Source organism: Saccopteryx leptura, chromosome 3, assembly GCF_036850995.1.
Source record: "Saccopteryx leptura isolate mSacLep1 chromosome 3, mSacLep1_pri_phased_curated, whole genome shotgun sequence".
Lineage (NCBI taxonomy): Eukaryota > Metazoa > Chordata > Mammalia > Chiroptera > Emballonuridae > Saccopteryx > Saccopteryx leptura.
The window spans coordinates 221,823,644-221,846,775 of NC_089505.1; the positions used below are offsets into that span (position 1 = coordinate 221,823,644).

Consider the following 23,132-nt stretch of genomic DNA (forward strand, 5'->3'; position numbering starts at 1 on the left):
CTTGTTATTCTCCATATAATGGAAGGTTTGGAATGGATCAATGAGTCCCAGCCAAGACTCATCTTCAAAACAACTCACGCAAAGGTTTCATCCCACACTGAGGAACCTGATGGCTGGGGTGGGTCTGGATATCTCTTTTTAACCCTCTCCCAGGGAATGCTCAGGCTCAGGGCTGAGGACCCAGGCAGTAAGTCTATCTCAGCCTCAGGGCCTCACCATCTCCACCACGTGCAGAATCTACTGAGCACCTGTCCAGGCAGATGTGATGCAGCTGGTCTCAGGTGGGTCACGAGACACTCAAATATAGCCTGACAGTATCACATGAGAAGGGTGCTTACCAAAGAGTCTAGCCAAACGTTCTTCTTCCTTATTTGCACTTGATTTAAACCCAGAGTTTTTCAAGCTCTTTTCTTGACGGGAATCTATGGGAAAATAGATTGGCTGTGAGCAAATCTTTCTTCGGATCTGTATGCAATCTTTTCAAACTGATACTCACTTTCATGGTGTTTGGAGAACAGTATCATGCAGCTGGCCTGCTGTTGGGGAAAGGGCTCTGGACTTGGGTTCTAGTTCACCCTTTGAGTGCTTTGCGAGCTTGGGTAGTAAAGTCCTAAGGATTTGGTTCCCTCATCTGAGACTGGTGGGAAAGGCAGCAACCATAGGAAGGGCAGAGATAAAATTGCTGATGTGCCCTGCCTTTCTCAGGTCTCAGACTTGTTGGCTATTATGAACTCATGGCTGTGCTCAGTGCTCAGTGCTCAGTGCCCAGTGCCCAGTGAGGGAGCAAGAAACATACACAGACACACATCTCAGGGTTTTTGAAGAGAAACTTTCCCTTGTCCATGGAATGATGCCAATAGGGGGGATTTTTACCATTTGGAGATGTGGTGCTTTCTTCTGTTGAAGGAGAGGGGACAAATACTACTGCATACTCTGCACTGACCCACATTGTGGGTTGACATTTGGGAGGGGTTCAGAGGGCCTATGGCTGTCCCCCTTGACCCATCTGATGAGCACAAGGGAACCCTGATGCTGTCATTGACAAATGAATAGTGAAGTGAAAATGAAATGGACTGGTGGACAATCTCCTCTAGAACCTCATGGGTTGGTTTCAAGACTTCTGCTCACACTCTTGTGGCTGCACCGCACCAAGGATGTGCGTCAGTTGGGCTCAAACACTGTAGCCCCTGTGAGACTTGGAGCTAGATTTTCAGGCTTTTCTTCATGGAGGTTGTGGTGTCTCAGTGTCCAGGCACACTTTTGTAATTCAAGGTCATGACCAGCCCTTTTTTTCTGATCCCAGGGTAGTAAGCAAATCACCAAGAGGAAACCGAAGTTCCTTAGGAAGGGTTGTTAAGGCCACATCACCCACCAACTCTGAGTGCCGGGGAGCATGAAGAGTGTCTGCTGATCTGACCTTCACCTCAAAACCAGTGACAACACTGATGTTCACCTGGTTTCCTGTCGGACAGCATGCATGACCATTGAATAGTTTGTGCATGTGGCAGCTTTCAGCTCCACAGGAATATGTGTAGGATGGCTGCATGGAGTATGCCGAATGATATCAAATATGAGTAGTTTGTGCACGTGGCAGCTTTCAACTCTTCATGAAATTTGTAAGCAGGTTAGTCATGGTACATGAACATTTGTTCCAGGTTACTGTCTTTTTGGTAAATGAAAAAACAAAAAGTGTTCTTTTGCTGAGATATTAGTGAATCATGAAGAAGACACAATGGTAATATAATTAAGCCCATGCAGTAAAGTATTTGTTCACTAAAAGCCTTTTATTTTGAAATGCCCTGACAAGAATAGGTGCCATCTCTCCTCTTCCTGCAGTCACCCCTACCTGACAGTTAACATAATGTACAGTCTTTCACGATATATGACACTGTTCTATGATCTTGGTCTACCTAGTTTTTGGGGAACAAAACTATTCCTTCTCCATCACCAGGTTGTATCTACTGCATCGGCTTTTCCCCCAGACCTGATAATATTGTACATCGAGAGAATTTCCCAGGATGTGGTCAGCCAATTAAGGTAGTAATAGTAAAAGATCAGGAAACTCTGACATTTACTCGGAAGTGCTATGTTCATCATACCAGCACTCACATAGTCAAAAGCAGGAGACAACCCAATCTTCCAGATACTCATAAATGGACTAAGAAAATGTGGCATATTTATACAATGGAATATTATTGAATCATAAAAGTCTTGGAAACATGTTAAATGAAAAAAAAACAGTCACAGAAGACTACATATTACATCATTCCATGTTTGAAACTGTCAGACTAGGCAAATCTACAGAGCAGACAGTGGTTGTCAGGGGCCTTAGGAAAGGGGAATTAGGGAGTGGAAGTTAGTGAATGTGGCATTACTTTTTTTTAAAGATTTTATTTATTGATTTTAGAGAGAGGAGAGAGAGAGAAGGCAGGAGAGGAGTGGGAAGCATCAACTCATAGTAGTTGTTTGTTGTATGTGCTCTGACCAGGCAAGCCCAGGGTTTCAAACCAGCGACCTCAGCATTCCAGGTCTACATTTTATCCACTGTGCCACCACAGATCAGGCAACATTATTTTTTTTTAAGGTAATGAAAATGTTCTCAAATTAGATAGTGGTAAGTCATAATTCTTTATATTAAAAACTGCTGAATTATCCACTTTAATAGGGTGAATTTTATGTTCCATGCAAATATCTCAAGCTGTTATTTAAAATATAGTGTGTGTGTGTATATATATATAAGGACAAATAAAACAAGATTGGTCTGATTAACACACAGAGATTCATTATACTAATCTTTCTACTTTTATGTATGCTTGAAAATTTTTATAATGAAAAGTTAAAATGTGCATGTATGTTACCCTCCAGGGAGCTCTGAGTTTTGGGAAAGTTTCAGAGTTAGAAAAAATGTTGAAGTTACTCCCTCCTCTGAGCAGGAAATCCTCATGGTAAATTCAGGGATGTGAAGAAGGTAGTCAGTGGAAGCCGGCCTGTGCTCACCACTCCAGAACCTGCCGGAGGTGACCACCACCTCCTGTCGACTTGGCTCCAGGTGAGTCTCCCACTTCTCTATCTGCCACAACAATATATTTGAGACAGTACCTTCGATCCAGTGAAAAAGATGGTGGAGCTCTGCACCTTGCCAACAGTCCAAGAAGAGAATAAAGAAGAGGGTCTCTGCTCCTCTCATCTTTGCCATGGTGTGTAGACCATTAGAGAGAAGCAAACCCTCAGACAGAACAGCTTTGAATCTTTGGATACTGTGGAACCTGATGCTCTGTGAAGTCATACTGGGAGCAAGGTGGAGCAGTTCTAGATCAGGAATTGGGGAGGGCCCAGTGTCTGTAGACAGGGCAGGGAGGGGGACCTGGTGGCTATGCAGCACCTTCCTTCATCCTGCACATACTGTAGCCTGAAGGTGGCAGGTGGCAAGTGACAAAACTCTACTAAATCAGCTTAAGTGAACTGGCAGTGGCTGGAGTAGCCAGTAAAATATTAGGGTAAATCAAGATGCCACATTAAGTATTGTTACTTATTGTATTACATAAAAACAAAAGCATAAACTGATATCACTCATAATACTATTTCCCCTATTATAAGTATTAAACTGCTTTCAAAGGAAAAAGTCTTTATATATTAAAACCTTTAACTGCACTTTTTTCGCTGCATTTTCATTTTACATCGGGTCCCACAAATTATATAGCCGCCCTGCCCTTTAGCCCTCCTGTTCACACACTATGCAGTAGGGAGATGGTAGAGATCTTTTGGGGCAAAAAGCTGCATAAAAATTTATAAAGCTGCCTGACCAGGCGGTGGTGCAGTGGATAGAGCGTCGGACTGGGATGTGGAAGGACCCAGGTTCGAGACCCCGGGGTTGCCAGCTTGAGTGTGGGCTCATCTGGCTTGAACAAAAAGCTCACTAGCATGGACCCAAGGTCACTGACTCGAGCGGGGGGTTACTCAGTCTGCTGAAGGCCCGCGGTCATGGCACATATGAGAAAGCAATCAATGAACAACTAAGGTGTCACAATGAAAAACTGATGATTGATGCTTCTCATCTCTCTCCGTTCCTGTCTGTCTGTCCCTATCTATCCGTCTATTTGACTCTCTCTCTGTCCCTGTAAAAAAATTAAATAAATAAATAAATAAATAAAATTTAAAAAAAAATTTATAAAGCTGAGCTCTAAGTAGCTCAAACCATATGCCAGGGCTGCCATAACGTTCCACAAAGCAGAGTCTGGAACAACAGAATTAGCGTCTCATAGTCTGGAGGCCACAAGTCCAAGGTCAAGGTTTCAGCAGGACTGCTTCCTCCTGAGATCTGACTCTTTGGCCTGTAGGTAACCACTTTCTCCCTGTGCTTGCACATTGTCTTCCCTCCATACACACCTGTGTCTAAGGCTCCTTTTCTAATAAGGACACCAGTCATATTGGATTAAGGCCCATCCTAATGATCTCATTAAATCTTAATGTGCCCTGACCAGGCAAACCCAGGGCTTCGAACCGGCAACCTCAGCATTCCAGGTCGACGCTTTATCCACTGTGCCACCATAGGCCAGGCATGAATGCTTTTAATACCACTGAATATAGTACACTATACACTTTCAAATGGTTAAAAATGTGAATTATAGCCTGGCCTGTGGTGGCACAGTGGATAAAGCTTCGACCCATGCTGAGGTTGCTGGTTCGAAGCCCTGGGTTTGCCTGGTCAAGGCACATATGGGTGTTGATGCTTCCTGCTCCTCCCCCCTTATCTCTCTCCTCTCTAAAATGAATAAAATCTTTTTTTAAAATTATATGTATATTTTAGTACAGTAAAAATGAAAATAAAGCAATATATACATAAACAAGTTTAAAACAACTCAATACAAAAGTTTGTATCGTAAAAAGAATTCTCCCAGCCCTGGCCGGTTTGCCCAGTGGATAGAGCACTGCCCTGGTAATGGACGTCCCAGGTTCAATCTCTGGTCAGGGCACACATGAGAAGCAACCATCTGCTTCTCTTCCCCTTCTTTGCCCCCTTCTTTCTCTTTTCCCTTCCCTCTCCCCTTCTCTCTCTCTTCCCTCCCTTTTCCCCTTCTTTCTCTCTTCTCTTCTCATGGCCGATAACTCAATTGGTTCAAGTGTCAGCCCTGAGAATAGCTTGGTTGGTCCAAGCATCACCCTGAAGCACTGAGGATAGCTCGATTAATTCAAGCATCAGCCCCAGATGGGGGTTGCCAGGTGGATCCTGTTGGAGGTGCATGTGGGAGTCTGTCTCTCTATCTCCCTTCCTCTCACTTAAGAAAAAAAAATTCTCCATTCATTCACCCACATCTATCAGTGGTCCCTTTCTCATATTAAAGAATCTTAAAGATGCCTCATCTACTCTTCAGAGCCATTAACAAAAAGCATTCCGGAGACTGTAGCTGGCTTTCTTTGATTTGATTTAACCATACCTCCTCTTGTGTTTCATATCATGCTATATAGAACTCCCTTATTAAATTAAATAGTTGTCCACTGACCCATTTTATGAATGCATAGACACCACATGCAAATGAACACTGATTCCATTTCCATTAAGTTCTGAAATAGGCAAGATTAACCTGTGGTGTTAAATTGAGGAAGGTTGTCACCTGGGAGGAGAAGCAAGGCAGTGACTGAGAGGTGTGGTGAGCTACTGCAGTGCTGATCATGCTTTTTCTTAAACTCAGGGATGAGTTTAAGATTACATGTGTGTCCACATTGTAATAATCCACTGAATGTACGCTAATGACTTCAGCCCTTTTCTGTATGATGGTCTCCAATTTTGCCAAATTTAATGTCACATTCTAGTGGGAAAGGTATATACAGAGGCAAATCACTGTGGCTCAGTTTGGTAAGTAAATTTTTGAGTCTTACAGTAAATTTATGAGGTACAAAGTGGCTGGAGGTTGCCCACTTGCCAATCTCAGCTGTTGCTAGCTTCATAACCTTGGGCAGGCTCCTCAGTGTCCACATCTGTGAAATAGGAATAAAAATACAATTACCTACTAGAGTTATTGCTCAACTTAATATTATCTATACAGATGGCGATGGAGTAGGTGGACATACCAACTTCCACCTCCCAGAACCAAAGTGGATTACAAACTAATTTTAAGAACCATCAATTGGAAAAACCAACTTTGGACTAAGCTAAGAGGGCTCTTCAACCAAGGAACAGTGAAGAAGGCACACTGAGACTGACAAAATGTGAAAGCAGAGAAATGCAACACAGATGAATCAAGAGAAATCCCCAGAAAAGGACATGAATGAGTCGGATATAACCAAATTACCAAATGCAGAGTTTAAAATAACAATTGTTAGGATGCTCAATGATCTTAGAACAACAATAGATAGTCATTATGAACAGCTAAACAAAGAGATAGCAAATATAAAAAAGGACATTGCAATAATAAAAAAGAATCAGTCAAAAATGACAAATACAATATCAGAAATGAAGAACACAATGGAAGGAATTAAAAGCAGGATGGATGAAGCGGAGAATTGAATCAGCGAGTTAGAGGACAAGATAAATAAAAGCATGGAAACAGAGAGGAAAAAAGAAAAGAGACTCAAAAAGTCTGAGGAAACTCTAAGGGAGCTCTGTGACAACATGAAAAGAAATAACATCCGCATCATAGGGGTTCCTGAAGATGAAGAGAAATAACAAGGAATAGAGACTTTGTCCAAACATATCATAGCTGAAAACTTCCCTCAATTAAAGCAGGAAAACATCTCACAAGTTCAAGAAGCACAGAGAACACCATTAAAGAGAAACCCAAAGAAATCTACACCAACACACATCATAATTAAAATACCAAAGCTAGGTGATAAAGAGAAAATATTAAAAGCTGCTAGAGAAAAAAAGACTATCACCTACAAAGAAGCCCCCGTAAGGATGACTTCCGACTTCTCAACAGAAACACTTGAGGCCAGAAGGTAATGGCAAGAAATATTCAAAGTAATGCAGAACAAGAGCCTAAAACCAAGACTACTTTATCCAGCAAGGCTATCGTTTAAAATTGAAGGAGAAATAAAAAGCTTTACAGACAAAAAAAAAAAAACAACTAAAGGAATTCACTACAACCAAACCAAGGCTGCAAGAAATACTAAGGGGCCTGTTGTAAACAGATCAAAAAAAAAAAAAAAAAGAATATAGCAAAAAAGGAATACAGTTTTAAAGAATAAAATGGCAATAAACAATTACATATCAATAATAACCTTAAATGTAAATGGATTAAATGATCCGATCAAAAGACATAGGGTAGTTGCGTGGATAAGAAAACAGGACCCATACAATGCCCTGGCTGGTTGGCTCAGTGGTAGAGCATTGGCCTGGTGTGCAGGAGTCCTGGGTTCGATTCCCAGCCAGGGCACACAGGAGAAGCGCCCATCAGCTTCTCCACCCCTCCCCCTCTCCTTCCTCTCTATCTCTCTCTTCCCCTCCCGCAGCTGAGTCTCCATTGGAGCAAAGTTGGCCCGGGCACTGAGGATGGCTCTGTGGCCTCTGCCTCAGGCGCTAGAATGGCTCTGGTCGCAACAGAGCAACGCCCCAGATTGGCAGAGCATCACCCCCTGGTGGGCATGCTGGATGTGTTAGGACACAAAAGCATGCAGTCGGACGCATGCGGGAGTCTGTCTGACTGCCTCCCTGTTTCCAACTTCAGAAAAATACAAAAAATTTAAATTAAAATTAAAAAAAAAGAAAACAAGACCCATACACCTTAAAACAAAAAATGCACATAGACTGCAGATAAAAGGATGGAAAAAAAATTTTCAAGCAAATGAAAATGAAAAAAAGCTGGGGTAGCAATACTTATATCAGACAAAATGGACTTTAAAACAAAGACTATAGTAAGAGATAAAGAAGGTCACTACATAATGATAAAGGGAGAAATCCAACAGAAAGATATAACCATTATAAATATCTACACATCTAATATAGGAGCACCTAAATATATAAAGCAGACTTTGATGGATTTAGAGGGCGAGATCAACAGCAATACTATAATAGTAGGGGATTTCAATACCCCACTAACATCATTAGATAGATCCTCAAGAAAGAAAATTAACAAAGAAACAGCAGACTTAAAGGACATACTAGATCAACTCAATTTAATAGATATCTTCAGAACCTTTCACCCTAAAGCAGTAGAATATACATTCTTTTCAAGTGCTTATGGTACATTCTCTAGGATAGACCACATGTTAGGACACAAAAGCAGCCTCAACAAATTTAAGAAGATTGAAATCATATCGAGCACTTTCTCTGATCACAATGGCATGAAACTAGAAATCAACCACAACAGAGAAACTGAAAAATACTCAAACATTTGGAAACTAAATAGCATATTATTAAATAACGAATGGGTTAACAATGAGATCAAAGAAGAAAATTTAAAATTCCTAGAAACAAACGATAATGAGTATACATCAACTCAAAATTTATGGGACACAGCAAAAGCAGTCCTGAGAGGGAAGTTCATAGCATTACAGGCATACCTCAAGAAGCTAGAAAAAGTTCAAATAAACACATTGACCCTGCATCTAAAAGAACTAAAAAAAGAATAGCAAGTAAAGCCCAGAGCTAGTAGAAGGAAGGAAATAATAAAGATCAGAGCAGAAATAAATGACATAGAGGCTAAAGAAACAATACAGAGGGTCAATGAAACCAGAAGCTGGTTCTTTGAAAAGGTGAACAAGATCGATGAACCTTTAACTAGACTCGCCAAGAAAAAAAGAGAGAGGACTCAAATAAGTAAAATTAGAAATGAGAGTGGAGAAATAACAACTGACACAACAGAAATACAAAATATTGTAAGAAAATACTATGAAGAACTGTATGCCAAAAAACTAGACAACCTAGATGAAATGGACAAATTCCTTAAAACATATAATCTTTCAAAAATTAATCTAGAGGAATCAGAAAACCTAAACAGACCAATTACAAAAAATGAGATTGAAACAGTTATCAAAAAACTCCCAACAAAGAAAAGTCCTGGGCCTGATGGCTTCACAAGTAAATTCTACCAAATATTCAAAGAAGAACTAACTCCTATCCTTCTCAAACTATTTCAAAAAATTCAAGAGGAAGGAAGACTTCCAAGCTCCTTTTATGAGGCAAGCATAATTCTGATTCCAAAACCAGGCAAAGACAACACAAAGAAAGAAAACTATAGGCCAATATCCCTGATGAATTTAGATGCAAAAATCCTCAACAAAATATTAGCAAACCGGATCCAACAATATATGGAAAAAAAAATCATACACCACAATCAAGTGGGATTTATTCTTGGGAGGCAAGGCTGGTACAATATTCACAAATCAATCAATGTGATTCATCACATAAACAAAAGGAAGGAGAAAAGACACATGATAATTTCAATAGATGCAGAAAAAGCATTTGATAAAATCCAGCACCCATTCATGATCAAACCTCTCAGCAAAGTGGGAATACAGGGAACATACCTCAACATGATAAAGGCCATCTATGACAAACCCATAGCCAACATCATACTCAATGGGCAAAAATGAAAAGCAATCCACTTAAGATCAGGAACAAGGCAGGGGTGCCCCCTTTCACCCCTCTTATTCAACATAGTTCTGGAATTCCTAGCCACAGCAATCATACAAGAAGAAGAAATAAAAGGCATGCAAGTTGGAAAAGAAGAAGTAAAACTATCATTATTTGCAGATGATATGATATTGTATATAGAAAATCCTAAAGTCTCAGTCAAAAAACTACTGGACCTGATAAATGAATTCAGCAAGGTGGCAGGATATAAAATTAACACTCAGAAATCAGAGGTATTTTTATACACTAACAATGAACTGTCAGAAAGAGAAATTAAGGAAGCAATCCCCTTTTCTATTGCAACCAAAAAAATAAAGTACCTAGGAATAAATTTAACCAGGGAGATTAAAGACTTGTACTCGGAAAATTATAAAACATTGATAAAAGAAATCAGGGAAGATACAAACAAGTGGAAGCATATACCGTGCTCATGGTTAGGAAGAATAAACACCATTAAAATATCTATATTACCCAAAGCAATTTATAAATTCAATGCAATACCGATTAAAATACCAATGACTTACTTCAAAGATATAGAACATACATTCCAAAACTTTATATGGAACCAAAAGAGAACACGAATAGCGTCAGCAATCTTGAAAAGGAAGAATAAAGTGGGAGGTATCACTCTTCCGGATATCAAGTTATACTACAAGGTCATTGTACTCAAAAGAGCCTGGTACTGGCATAAGAACAGGCATATAGATCAATGGAACAGAACAGAGAACCCAGAAATAAACCCACAGCTCTATGGACAAATGATATTTGACAAAGGAGGTAAGAGCATACATTGGAGTAAAGACAGCCTCTTTAATAAATGGTGTTGAGAAAATTGGACAGCTACCTGCAAAAAAATGAAACTAGACCACCGACTTATACCATTCACAAAAATAAACTCAAAATGGATAAAAGACTTAAATGTAAGGCATGAAAGCATAAGCATCTTAGAAGAAAACATAGGCAGTAGCTCTCCGACATCTCTCACAGCAATATATTTGCCAATTTATCTCCACGGGCAAGTGAAATAAAAGACAGGATAAACAAATGGGACTATATCAAACTAAAAAGCTTCTGCACAGCTAAAGACAATAAGAACAGAATAAAAAGAGAAACTACACAATGGGAGAATATATTTGACAATACGTCTGATAAGGGGTTAATAACCAAAATTTATAAAGAACTTGTAAAACTCAATACCAGGAAGACAAACAATCCAATCCAAAAATGGGCGAAAGAAATGAATAGACACTTCTCCAAAGAGGACATACAGATGGCCAATAGGCAGATGAAAAAATACTCAACATCATTAATGATTAGAGAAATGCAAATTAAAACCACAATGAGATATCACCTCACACCAGTCAGAATGGCGCTCATCAACAAAACAACACAGAATAAGTGCTGGTGAGGATGTGGAGAAAAGGGAACCCTCCTGAACTGCTGGTGGGAATGCAGATTGTGCAGCCACTGTGGAAAACAATATGGACATTTCTCAAGAAATTAAAAATCGAACTGCCTTTGACCCAGCTATCCCACTTTTAGGAATATACCCCAAGAACACCATAGCACTGGTTGAAAAGAAGAAATGCACCCCATGTTTATGGCAGCATTGTTCACAATAGCGAAGATCTGGAAACAGCCCAAGTGTCCGTCAGTGGACGAGTGGATTAAAAAGCTTTGGTACATATATACTATGGAATACTACTCAACCATAAGAAATGATGACATCAGATCATTTACAACAATATGAATGGACCTTGATAACATTATACTGAGCGAAATAAGTAAATCAGAAAAAACTAAGAACTGTATGATTCCATACATAGGTGGGACATAAAAATGAGACTCAGAGACATGGACAAGAGTGTGGGGGTTTAGGGGTGGGGGGGAGGAGAGGGAGGGGTAGGGGAAGGGGAGGGGCACAAAGAAAACCAGTTAGAAGGTGACAGAAGACAATTGGACTTTGGGTGATGGGAATGCAGCATAATCAAATGTCAAAATAACCTAGAGATGTTTTCTCTGAACATATGTACCCTGATTTATCAATGTCACCCCATTAAAATTAATTTTTAAAAAAAGGGTGGGGAAGGCTTAGTCCTAAAACCAAGCCCAAGCTACAAGGATCCTGCCTGCCCACAGCCCACCCCCAACACACATTAATACAATCACGCCCATTTTAAGCATAAGGGCAACTAATATCATCATCTGGGAGATGGGCTTCCACGTGGGCAGCGCCATCTTTAACAAAGAGAGCATAATATATTTTATCTGCCCAACAAACAATATAAATAAAATGATCTCTTCCATAAAAAAATACATAAATAAAATAAAATAAAATAAAATGGGCAGAGGAGCCCATGCTGGAGAAGAGCAGAGAAAGGCCATGTGTAGCAGAGGAGAAGCAGCCAAGATGGCGCGGAGTGCTGAGGAGAAGCCAGTCTGTGCAGAGAAAAGGAGATGGGGAACAGAGGGTATTAAGGCTGGTGAGGTACCTTTGATCCTAGGAAAACTTGGTTAAGTCAGTGGCTTTGGGAGCCCAGAATGGAAAGAGAAGTGTTTTCCCACTGTGTATATTTCTTGCCTCCTGGGTGCAAGCTAGGATTAAAGCTAATGGCACACACACACACACACACACACACACACACACACACACACAAAGTGGGTAGAAGTGCAAGCACCAGAGCAGGTGCTGGATAAATACCAGCTACCAAGATACCACTAAATTATTAATTGTTACAAAAGAAAGCATCCTCCTCAATGCTCAATAAATGCTTTGGTGAAATAGCGCCAGCCTTCTCGGGGATTGCGCGATCACGAAGGAGCATGGTCGCTGATGCTGGGGGGCCGGGGGGGGGGGGGGGGGGGGGGGGGGGGGAGGGGGTGTCCCGAGGCCATCTTCTTGGACAAGTGACCTCGCTCCGGCCTTGACTTCACCCGCGTCCCCTTTAAGAGTGAGGCCATGACGTCATCTTCACACGGCGCAGCCTACCTTGGAAGTGCCCAACAGTTCTTCCAGGCGGTTTCAATTGGCTGGCTAGCACCTAGCGACGCCGCCCCCATGCTCGCAACCGGCCCCAGGCGTGTGCGGTCAATCGGCCCAGGTGGGAGCGCTGATTGGCCTCGGGGAGCGCCCTCCAGAGAAGCTTCCGTAGGCTGCACGCTCCGGGTGGGAGGGGCGCGGCCCTGCGTCTGGAGCCGCTGTGGTCCGATCCGCCCGCCTGCCCGCCCGCCGGTCCCTCCTGCTGCTTGACAGCTGGCAGGGCCGGCCGGCCAGGCCATGGAGTCCTACGACATCATCGCCAACCAGCCCGTGGTCATCGACAACGTGAGGCCCAGCAGCTGGGGGGAAGGCGGGCGCCCCGCCCCCGGGTCGCACGCGGCGGCGCGGGGAGGGACCCCGCCCGTCTGGACTGGTCCTCCGCGCGTTGCCCGCTCCGGACCCGCGCGCACGCTTGGCCCTGTAGCCCAGCCGTTGGGGCCAGCCCCCACCGGCCCGTGCTGGGCATCTTGGGAGAGCAGGAGTGACAGTAGGAGGCCCTGCCCGGGGACGTACCCCGGACCCTGCTCGGTTGAGATTGGGGCCACTGGTCAGGTTTCCACCCCAGCCCCTTCACTCCTCCCCTTCGGGCTGTGGGTCTGTCTGCCCCCATGGTGGAGAAGGGATGGCATTAGCTCTTTTGCACAGAGTTGGCTTCATCTTTTGAAGAAGGGTGGCTGGGGGACCTGTACAACAGCGCTTCCCAACGAGCTGCACCCGAGGCAGGGCCTTCAGAGTGGACAGGCCCTACTGCTCTCTTTCCCTGGGACTGGGGACAATGCAAGTTCAACTCTACCGGCCATAAATCCACCACCACGTGATTGGCCACTTGGCTACTTTGACTTCTAACGTGCTCCTGTGCAGAGCAGAAATGCCACAGCTGGCAGGGCGGGAGAGAGTTCAGGACCTCTTTTCCCAGGACCTATAAACAATTGGGGATAATTGTTTGGAAGCTTCAGAGGAAGGGTGCCTGGCGTCCTTGTGGCCTTGTCCTGCAGCCCTGGGGCTCAGCATGCTGTCAGCTGCCCTCTGAGGATTTCTAGCCTCAGAAATTTCTGGTCCATAGGAAGAAAATGGATGGCTCCGGATACCTCTGGTGTGTGAGCCTTGCAGTTTTTGAAAATGACTCCCTACTCTTTCTGGAATCTGTCTCCCACCCACATGACTCCGTGTCATCCTTGAGTGTCTCTTTTTTGGAGTACCCATGTGGGCTCCCTGAGCCACAGCAAGGGATGTTTAATAAGAAGGCTAGAACTGAGCTTGAGGATGCTCTCTAGCATTCTATAGGAAGGACGAAGTGGGTAAAAGTGGTTCCCTTCTTGGCAGGCAAATAATTCATTTAGGCTAATCAATAAGCTTATGAATTCTGAAGGCCACCTGCATTGTCCCTGTGGGTTTCTAGCTGCTCTGTATCTTGGGGATGTTTATTCTTGCACATTGCAGACAGACCCAAAGTGTTGTAATGAAGTGGGGCCAGAGGCTGTTGAAAAAAACTATGTTTAGAGGTTGCTTCTGGCTGGCATTGGGGAGTAGCTTTGCCATTGATCCCTCTTGCTGGAAGCTGACCCCGGAGTGTTCAGAAGTGGATGGACTTTATGGGCTCTCAGTCTCTTGTTGGTTTTTTGGGCTATCTGATTCTTACTTTTGAGGGGCTGGCTTGTGCACCATGGGGTGTTTAGCAGCGTCCCTGGCCTCTACCCACTAGATGCTAGGAGCATCCCCCCATCCCCAGTCTACAGACATTGCCAAATTTGGGGGGAGGGAATGCAAAGTTGCCACCCCCACACACAAACACTGTTTGAGCCACTGGTGTACTTGTAAATGATCTTGCTTTCTATGCAGGATCTCGCTTCCTCCCCACACACAGGGCACTGCCTTCATTTGGACGTGAATGCAGGCAGCTAAACATTGTTTTTCCTTTCAGGGTTCTGGGGTGATCAAGGCTGGCTTTGCAGGAGATCAGATTCCCAAATACTGTTTCCCAAACTAGTAAGTGTTGCTCAGGCAGCAGCCCTAATCCTTTTGTTTGCTTCCCAGGAGAATAGTGGCCTTGTGTCTTAGAGGCCAACCTTGTCCCCACCTGTAGGGAAGACACCAGATTTGTGTGACTGACACTGTTGAGAGTCTGGAAGGAGTGGACAGGTGCTCTGGGCTTCCCCCTCCTCTTTAGAGCCTGCTATAGTCCCACACTGAGCACAGGAGAAACCCCGGCAATCCCCTGGGGACAGGGTGTGGTAGCAGCAGCAAGAATAAAAGGGAAAAGCTTCTGGGAGAAAGATGTGACCTCTGAGGAAGAAGATTGGGGATTTAGGGTACAGACACCTCTTTCTCCCAGAAGAGGTTTTCTTTGGCACTTATTTTTAGACTATAGAACATATTTTTCTATGGTTTTGGTGATGACGGGGGTCAGAGGAGATGAAACCTGGAGAAAGCCTTGGGTACACCTTTACTCTAGCCCTTTGGGATATCTCCCTGCAGCAGTGTCACTTCGCAAATCCTGGAGGCTTTAGAGTGGTTAGCCTAAGGCTGGGGTTTGGGGGTCCTGGGGCCTCTGAAGTGGCTGGCTATGCCAGGACCCGAGGCCTGGTCTAGAAAGGAACTAGCACAGAATACCCAGTAGGGCTTCAGCTTTCCTTTCTGAACCCCACTTAGGTGTAATTAAGGTTCCTGTTGACGTGCAGGCAACTTGAGTCAAATTTTGGACTCTCTATTTCAGAAGCCATGGCCATGAAAGGGGGCAGGATCAACTGAGTGAGAGAAGGACAGACAGGGATCTACTACCTAGCTTCCTGGGGCCATCCTCCCTAGGTCTGCAGATAGTGGTGGCAGCTAGGTCCTCCTGACATGGAGAGCATGGGCAGAGTCACTGGCTGCAGAAGCTGACCCTCTGTCAGAACTGGGCCCTGGAGGGCTGACGTTTCTGAGCTCAGCCCTCTCTGGGAGGGACACCTTTGTTTCTGACCCTGAGCTTTCTGTCCTGCTAAGGCCTGCTCTGTAGTCTCATATCCCATATCCCTGGCTTCTGACCTTTGCCCCATGGCCACATCCTGATGCTTTGGAGTAAGTTACTCCACCACTGGAGCCCCAGCTACCTCACTGACTTGACCTGTCCTCGCAGTGTCGGGCGCCCTAAGCACATGCGGGTGATGGCGGGAGCCCTGGAAGGGGACCTCTTCATTGGACCAAAAGCAGAGGTAACGTCTGTGGAGCCTGCATTTTCCTAGGTCTAGAGTCTTCATAGTCCTAGGAACATCACCTGGGGGACAGAGCTGTACTAGAGAGGCCCCTGGGTCTCTCTCTGGGCCATGTGCCAGGTGCCCTTCTGGGCTCTCCAGTTTTCAACTTGAAGAACTCTTCCCTGTAACGAGGCAATGGTTCCTGGGGGCAGGGGGCAGTTAGACTACGTCATGCCCCATCTTTTGAAAGCTGTAAAGAGTTGATTAAAAAGTGACTTAAAAAGTCTGAATTACCCAGACTTGATAACTGATATCAACAACTGCTGTGGAGACACCTCTTGCATCCCAGCTGGGGTGACTTGCCAGGGGGCCACACGGCTGGCCAGAAGGGCGCTCAGGAAGAGCTGATATGTGTGGTGGGGGGGGATTACAAGCAAGTGCATATTAGGCATCTGGGGAACATAACATGGAATGCTGGGGGCTGGGGCCTTAGCTGGAATATAGATAGGGACTCTCAGGAGACAGGTCATTAGGGAGAGGCCAAGAGGGCCTTGGCAAGAAGGGGACATTGAAGGACAAGTTCATGCAGGACACATGAGCACTGGCTGGGGAGCTAGGAGGAGCAGGGGTTAGGGGGTGACAAGTGACCACAGGAGGGGACTGTACAGGTGCTGATGGGAGCTGTAACCATGAGTGGTAGAGGTGGAAGCTGGGCAGCTTGTGGGGAGAACATATTGGCAGTGAGTAGAGAGCAGCGTGACCAGGGGAGGAAGAGGAGGGACTGGAAGATGTCAGGGAGCACATCACCACCCTCCCTTGTACCCAGACAGGTAAGGCAGGCTGGGCTCTGAGAGGCTGCCGAGCAGTTGAACCTATACTGAGTTCAGGACCCCCCACAGCTCATGAGGGCAGCCTCTAGGAAGGCAGAAAGCAGTAGCTGGGCGAGGGACCTGAAGCCACACTGGCCTTTCCGTCCCTTTTCCGCAGGAGCACCGGGGGCTGCTAGCCCTGCGCTACCCTATGGAGCACGGTGTGGTACGGGACTGGAACGACATGGAGCGCATCTGGCAGTACATCTACTCCAAGGACCAGCTGCAGACCTTCTCTGAGGAGGTGTGGCAGCCAGGCCTCCCACGGGCTCCGAGTCCCCTTGCTGTGCCTGCCCTCCGCACTGTGCTCACTATTGGTCAGGCTTCCAGGTTTCCTGGATTTTGATAGGGGCTTCCACCTCTTCACTGTATGGGAGGGCACAACAGTCAGTGGTAGCCAAGCAGAAACTTCCAGAGAAAGTTGGCTCTTTGGAAGAATAACTGCCAATAGGTGACAGTATGGTGACCTCAAGAAGTACATCAGGCTGCAACTACATGCGCTCAGTGTTGGGGCTGGCTCTTTGGAGAGATCCTTTCAAGGACTACCATGCTGTCTGTGCACATGCCCACAACTCTGCCGTCTCTTGTAGCATCCTGTTCTCCTAACGGAAGCCCCGCTCAACCCGAGTAAGAACCGGGAGAAGGCAGCAGAGGTGTTCTTTGAGACCTTCAACGTGCCAGCCCTCTTTATCTCCATGCAGGCCGTACTCAGCCTGTGAGTGATCCTCTGCGTCGCCCTCCTCCCTGGGCCATCCTCCTGCTCAAGGCTTCCCTACAGAAACAACCCTCTGATAATAACTGTTTTAGGGAGTTCCTTGTGTCCCTTTTCTAGACTAGATAATGCATCTATCTGTCCCAGGGTTCCTTTCAGGGGTGGGAGGTCCCCATGCCTTATTGGCTGAGGTGAAGGGATGCTGACCTGCTGACAGGTATGCAACAGGACGTACAACAGGAGTGGTTTTAGACTCGGGGGATGGGGTCACCCACGCTGTCCCTATCTACGAGGGCTTTGCCATGCCACATTCCATCATGCGGGTGGACGTTGCTGGCCGCGACGTCTCTCGCTATCTCCGGCTGCTGCTGCGCAAAGAAGGTGTCGACTTTCACACCTCAGCTGAATTCGAGGTTGTTCGGACAATCAAAGAGGTAATGAAGGGCAGGAGTGGGTGGAGATGAGCTGGAGGGGGAATGAGGTTGTGTGGGTGTCCCAGTGCAGCCTTCTGAGGGTGTGTCCCTGCCTCCTGCCTCCCTCGCAGAGAGCATGCTACCTGTCCATCAACCCGCAGAAGGATGAGGCTCTGGAGACAGAGAAGGTGCAATACACCTTGCCGGATGGCAGCATGCTTGACGTAAGTCGCCCAGCCTGGCCCTGGGTGGCAGTGGTGCTGCTTGGACCTGGAAGAGAAAGAGGCCTGTCTGCCTCAATCTTACATTCCAAAGGTGGGGCCAGCACGATTCCGGGCCCCTGAGCTGCTGTTCCAGCCGGACCTGGTAGGGGATGAGAGCGAGGGACTCCATGAGGTGCTGGTCTTTGCCATCCACAAGTCTGACCTGGACCTCCGCCGGACACTGTTCGCCAATATCGTGCTTTCAGGTGGCTCCACGCTGTTCAAAGGTACCCTGGTTTGGGAGGTGGTGGTAGGACTTGGGGGGCCAAGAGCATCTGGACCTTCACCTGCATCCTGCTCCCTGCCACCCAATTTCTAGTGACTTTTTGGTGCTCAGTAGGCAATTTCTTTTAAAGGGTAAGATTTTAATGACATTTCATTCATTTTGTAAATAGATATTATATAAGATCTAAAATGTGTTAGATGAAGGGTCCTTTCCCCGTTGTCCTGGTCACCCCTTCCCTCCACACAGGGTTTGCTGGTTTTGTCAACTACCTCCCTGAGCAGATAAGAAAATGTGCATCATCCCCATATACACATAAACTACATGTTCTACACATCCCGACCACGTATGGCTCACTTAGCATCATATCTGGCATGTCTTTTCCTCACCCTGTAAGTTCTTTTCACGTGGCCATGCGGAATTTCACTGAATGGATGGGTCATGTAGCTGTCTTCCTGCTCGTAGCTCTTGCGAGAGTTGCGGTCATTTCTAATCACAGAGATGTTTACTGGGCACGGTCCTGCACTGTCGTTTCATGTGGTGAGAAGATACCTAAAGTGTAAACCCTCTAATAGAACAGCTGAGTCAGGGCGGTGTGCCCTTGTTATTTGGTGGGTACTGCCAGTTTTCTCCTGAGAGCTTGTGCCCTGCCGCCTGCCCAACACCGTGTGTGATCTTTGCCCATCTGATGCACAGAGTGGTACATGTTTTCTCCTGATTTGTCATTTGCCTTTGACTTTGCTTGTGGCGGGTTTTGGCTGCTGGAGCATTGGATGAGGAAGAACACGGGGGCCAGCAGAGCCATGTGACTTGGGGTTCCATTTCATGTCACTTCTCTTTGGAGGCTGGACCCCCTGCAGGCCCGGTGCTGGGTCTTTTCTGCCTTCGAGGTGGCTTGTGCCTACCTTCAATCCTGGAATGAACTGATGAAAGGAGGGCGGCAGCTGGGGGGCACCAGGCTGGATATGGGGTGGCTAATGGTAAGGAGGTGGCTGTGGATCCCAGGCTGGATGTGTTCACAGGATTTGGCGACCGATTACTAAGTGAAGTGAAGAAGCTTGCCCCAAAGGATGTCAAAATCAAGGTGAGAATGTGGAGAGTGCCCATGGGCATGAGAGTGTTGGGAAGCCTTGACCCAGGAGGACAGGGTACATGCCTCCTCCAGAGACCCTCTCATTTCCAGCTTAGCCCAGCCATCCCTCCCATTTGCCTCTTCCCCTTGCTCCCAGCTGATGCACGTGCTGCCTGGCCTCAGGCTCTGTGGGAATCGCCCCCAAGACTAGGACGGGGCAGGGATAGGCAGTTATGTTGCTGCTTGCTCCCTCTAGATCTCAGCGCCTCAGGAACGGCTGTACTCCACATGGATCGGGTGAGGCGGGGCTCCTGGGGTGGGGTCTGGGAGGAAACCATTTTGCCCTGGACACTTTTCCAAGGGTTGGCTCAGCCCAGGTGGAGGTGGATGGATTTCCCTTCCAGGTGAGGGAAACAGAGCTCTAAGTGCCCAGAGAGGGTGGCTAGCCACAAGAACACCATCCCTCCCTCCTTACAGTGGCTCCATCCTGGCATCACTGGACACTTTTAAGAAGATGTGGGTCTCAAAGAAAGAGTACGAAGAGGATGGCGCCCGTGCTATTCATCGTAAAACCTTCTAGCGCCCAAGGAGGGAGGGGCAGTGTGTTGGGAGAATGGGAGGAAAGGGGAACCAGAGTCCTTGACCCTTTCTGGTCTGGGCTCATGTACCAGGTGTAGGGTCCTCTGCATGCACTGAACCCCAGACAGATGGTGCAACAGTGCTTCCTTGCAGCCTTCCCTCAAAACACACATGCAGGCACGCACGCACACACACTTACAATAATGTTTAGCTGCATGGTGGGAGTCTTGAGCTGGAACCTAGGAATTGAGGAGCCCAGCCTTGGGTGGTTCTGGGTGTCCCCTTTGGCAGGATCAGTTAGTACTATGGTTCCTGGCTCTGACCCTTGGAGTTGCTTCCCCAGGCTCCAAGGCCAGACACCCAAACATCCCATTTCCTCTGGCAGGGTCCCTCCAGGCCCAGGGTACCTGGATGCCTGTGTACCTAGCCTTGGGGAGTGGGAGAGCGTGGGGCAGCCAGCAGCTCCCCACTGGTGTATCGTCGCTTCTCATGCCACCTCCTCTTCCTGACCTAACAGGGTAGTGCAGAGGGCCAGCCACTCTGAGGCATCATTGCCCTTCCACACTCAGGAGCCTGGCCTTCTGAGTGGACGCATTGGTGCGGGCTGAGTCCTGGGCAGTCTGCTCTCCCCAGGGAGGGGTTCTGACCCAGGGGACTGTTTGGAGTCAGGACATAGTATGCACAGGGTTCAGGCAGCCACAGTCCGTTGCCCTCTCCCCTTCAAAGCACTTCACTGACTTGCTCCTTTTCCTTTACCACAATACCCTGGGTGGGGAAGGGTTAAGGTCTTCACTTGTTGAGAGGAAGCCACCTAATCAGGAGTTAGACACAGATGGATGAGGGGGCACAGTTCCGCTCCCACAAAGAAGGTCTTCATCAGCCTGGGCCAGAATCCCCACCTCTTCTCCCGGATCTGTACAATAATTTAACACAGTTGCCTAAAAAAAAACTTTTTTAAAATCATTATAGTAATAATTATGGACAAAGCCCAGTGTGTGGCTCTTTCTTTGTGGTTTTTGTGCTGTTGTTTGCTTACCCATCCCTGGGGACTTGGAGAGAAAGGACGGACAAGAACGCAGTATGGCCCCCGGAGGCTGGGCTCTCAACCTGGTGGCAGAATTCCCCAGCCTCATGAGAAGCAGAGGTCCTCAGGAGAAGTGGAGAACATGGAAACTGAGAACAAGCTGCCTCTCCTTATTCCTGGACGGGCCTCCTGACAGTGAGGCTGGGGCTTGGTGCCTTCACATCCTGCTGCCCTGCTCACGTGTGGCCAGGGCAGGTAGACCAAAGGTGATGCAGATGCAGGGTTCAGACGAGTCGAGGAGGAGAGAGTGATGGGGGATGTGACATGTTGTGTCGAGCTGGGCTCTGAAGGTAGAGGCTGAGGATAGGAGGGGCAACAGAAGGAGCAGTGAGAAGTGAGTCCAGCAAGTGTCTGCCCTTCCTTTCCTTCACCCAGTATTTGAGCACCTGCAGCATGTCCAGGAAGGTGCCACATGTTTGGTGTCAATGGTAAATGTCTTTGCCCCCCAAAACATACAGGTAAGGGGAGGAAGAGCCAGACATTTCAGTACACAGTTGTGAGGGCATCTCATCCAGCAGGTGGGGCCGGCTGACTTGCACAGTCCAGAGGAGTTACCCACGGGTGGGAGGGTGTTCCAGGCAGAGGTAAGAGTTCAAGGAGACGCCTGGCACTAGTGGGGCTGGACCAAAGGGCACAGACCTGAGTGATGCCAGGTAAGCAGGGAAGAGAAAGTGGTCTCTGGCTAGAGTGCAAAACATACCAAAAAAGGTAGGTTGGGGCCAGCATGCAGAGGTCAGTCCTTGAGGGTTTTTAGCTGTGTCCTGGGTGATGGGCAGCCCACTGTGAGAAGATAGTTATCATAGCTGTGTGTTGAAGGCAACTGGAGTTAGTGGAGCTGCGGGAGTGCCCAGAGTTTAGCTCATGTAAGCAGGGAGAGAACTGTCCAGCCTGCCTTCCCAGGGCACTTTGTGAGGCTTTGTGGCCAGAGAGCAGTTAAGCCAATAGCTGCCCTCCAGTGGGAAATGAAATTTACAAATAACCCACCCTTGTCTGGGGTTCTGTTTATGTACCAAGTTCTCCCTGCCATACACGTTGGAGCCCTATTTGAGTCCTCCCGCTTCATTACCTCCTCCATGTTCTGTCAGTTGCCAAGTTCTCTTGGTTCTGGAGTACCTTTATTACCTGTCATTTCTTTTCCATCATGGCCACTAGCACCCTAGCTCAAGACCACAGCTCCATTTTCCCCACCAATCAATCCATTTGCTCTTGGGTCTAAAACCCAGATGACCTTGGTTCTGCTACTTAATCCAAAATATCAAACGGTTCTCCATTGCCTGGTGAAATCACCTTCATGAACTACATCTGTTCAATTCAATTCAGGCCATTTGGGATCTGTCCCTTCTGTTTTAGGCTTCCACATCATCATGCCCTGCTTTGCCTGCCAGCTTCTATTCATGCTGTTCTCTGCTGGGAATGACTTCCCGTCTGTGAAAATCCCACCCTTTAAGCCAAGCACTGTGCAGCATTCTCCCTCCCTTTTGGCAGGAATGGTGTTGGGGCTCTGGCCTTGCTGGGTTTCTCACTGCGGGAGCAAAGCTGCAGGTGAGAAGGTGCTAGCTATAAGTCTAGAATGAACCTTGTGCTGTTGAGATTGGGGGTATGGACTCCTATATGTACACAGATAGATACTGAAATAAATACGCATGTGTGTGAGTGCTAGGGTTATAAGTACTATTTGTGTATTTCTTAACCCTGTCTGCTCAGAGGGCCTAGAGGCAGTGACACACCAGTAGCAATACAGGGTCCAAGTCTTGGTTTCTTAATATAATTCTTAGTAAAAGGAACGAGAGCACCTTGGAAAAATTCTGATCTGAGGCAGCGAGAGTATGAGATGAGTCTGTAATATCTTGTGGTACCATGAAGTAAGGACGTGCTAAAAAAAAGGCTTATTTATTATTTTTGAGAGACAGGAACATTGAGCTGCTCCAGTATGTGCATGTGGCCCGACCAAAAAATTGAATCGGCAAACTTTGTGCTCTGGGACAACGCTCCAACCAAGACCTATCTGGCCAGGGCTTATTTTTTTTTAATTGATTGACTTTTTTTATCGAGAGAGAGGGGAGGGGGAAGGGAAGCATTCATTTGTTGTTCCACTCAGTTGTGCATTCATTGGTTGCTTTTCGTGTGTGCTGA

General features: G+C 46.6%; 1 protein-coding gene across 2 annotated transcripts; it reads left to right on the forward strand.

Annotated features, from left to right (window-relative positions):
• The first annotated feature begins 12,650 nt into the window (after window positions 1-12,650).
• Window positions 12,651-20,901, forward strand: ACTR1B (actin related protein 1B). Of its 2 annotated transcripts, none has more exons than XM_066377631.1 (11): window positions 12,651-12,896; window positions 14,533-14,597; window positions 15,727-15,802; window positions 16,772-16,897; window positions 17,244-17,368; window positions 17,583-17,799; window positions 17,910-18,002; window positions 18,094-18,268; window positions 19,287-19,348; window positions 19,593-19,633; window positions 19,814-20,901. In XM_066377631.1, the coding sequence occupies exons 1-11, from the start codon at window positions 12,849-12,851 to the stop codon at window positions 19,914-19,916; spliced, it is 1,131 nt and encodes a 376-aa protein (XP_066233728.1). In that variant the 5' UTR covers window positions 12,651-12,848; the 3' UTR covers window positions 19,917-20,901. The 2 variants fall into 2 exon arrangements, with proteins under 2 accessions (XP_066233728.1, XP_066233729.1); XM_066377632.1 differs by lacking the exon at window positions 12,651-12,896 and adding an exon at window positions 13,570-13,704.
• The last annotated feature ends 2,231 nt before the right edge of the window (window positions 20,902-23,132 follow it).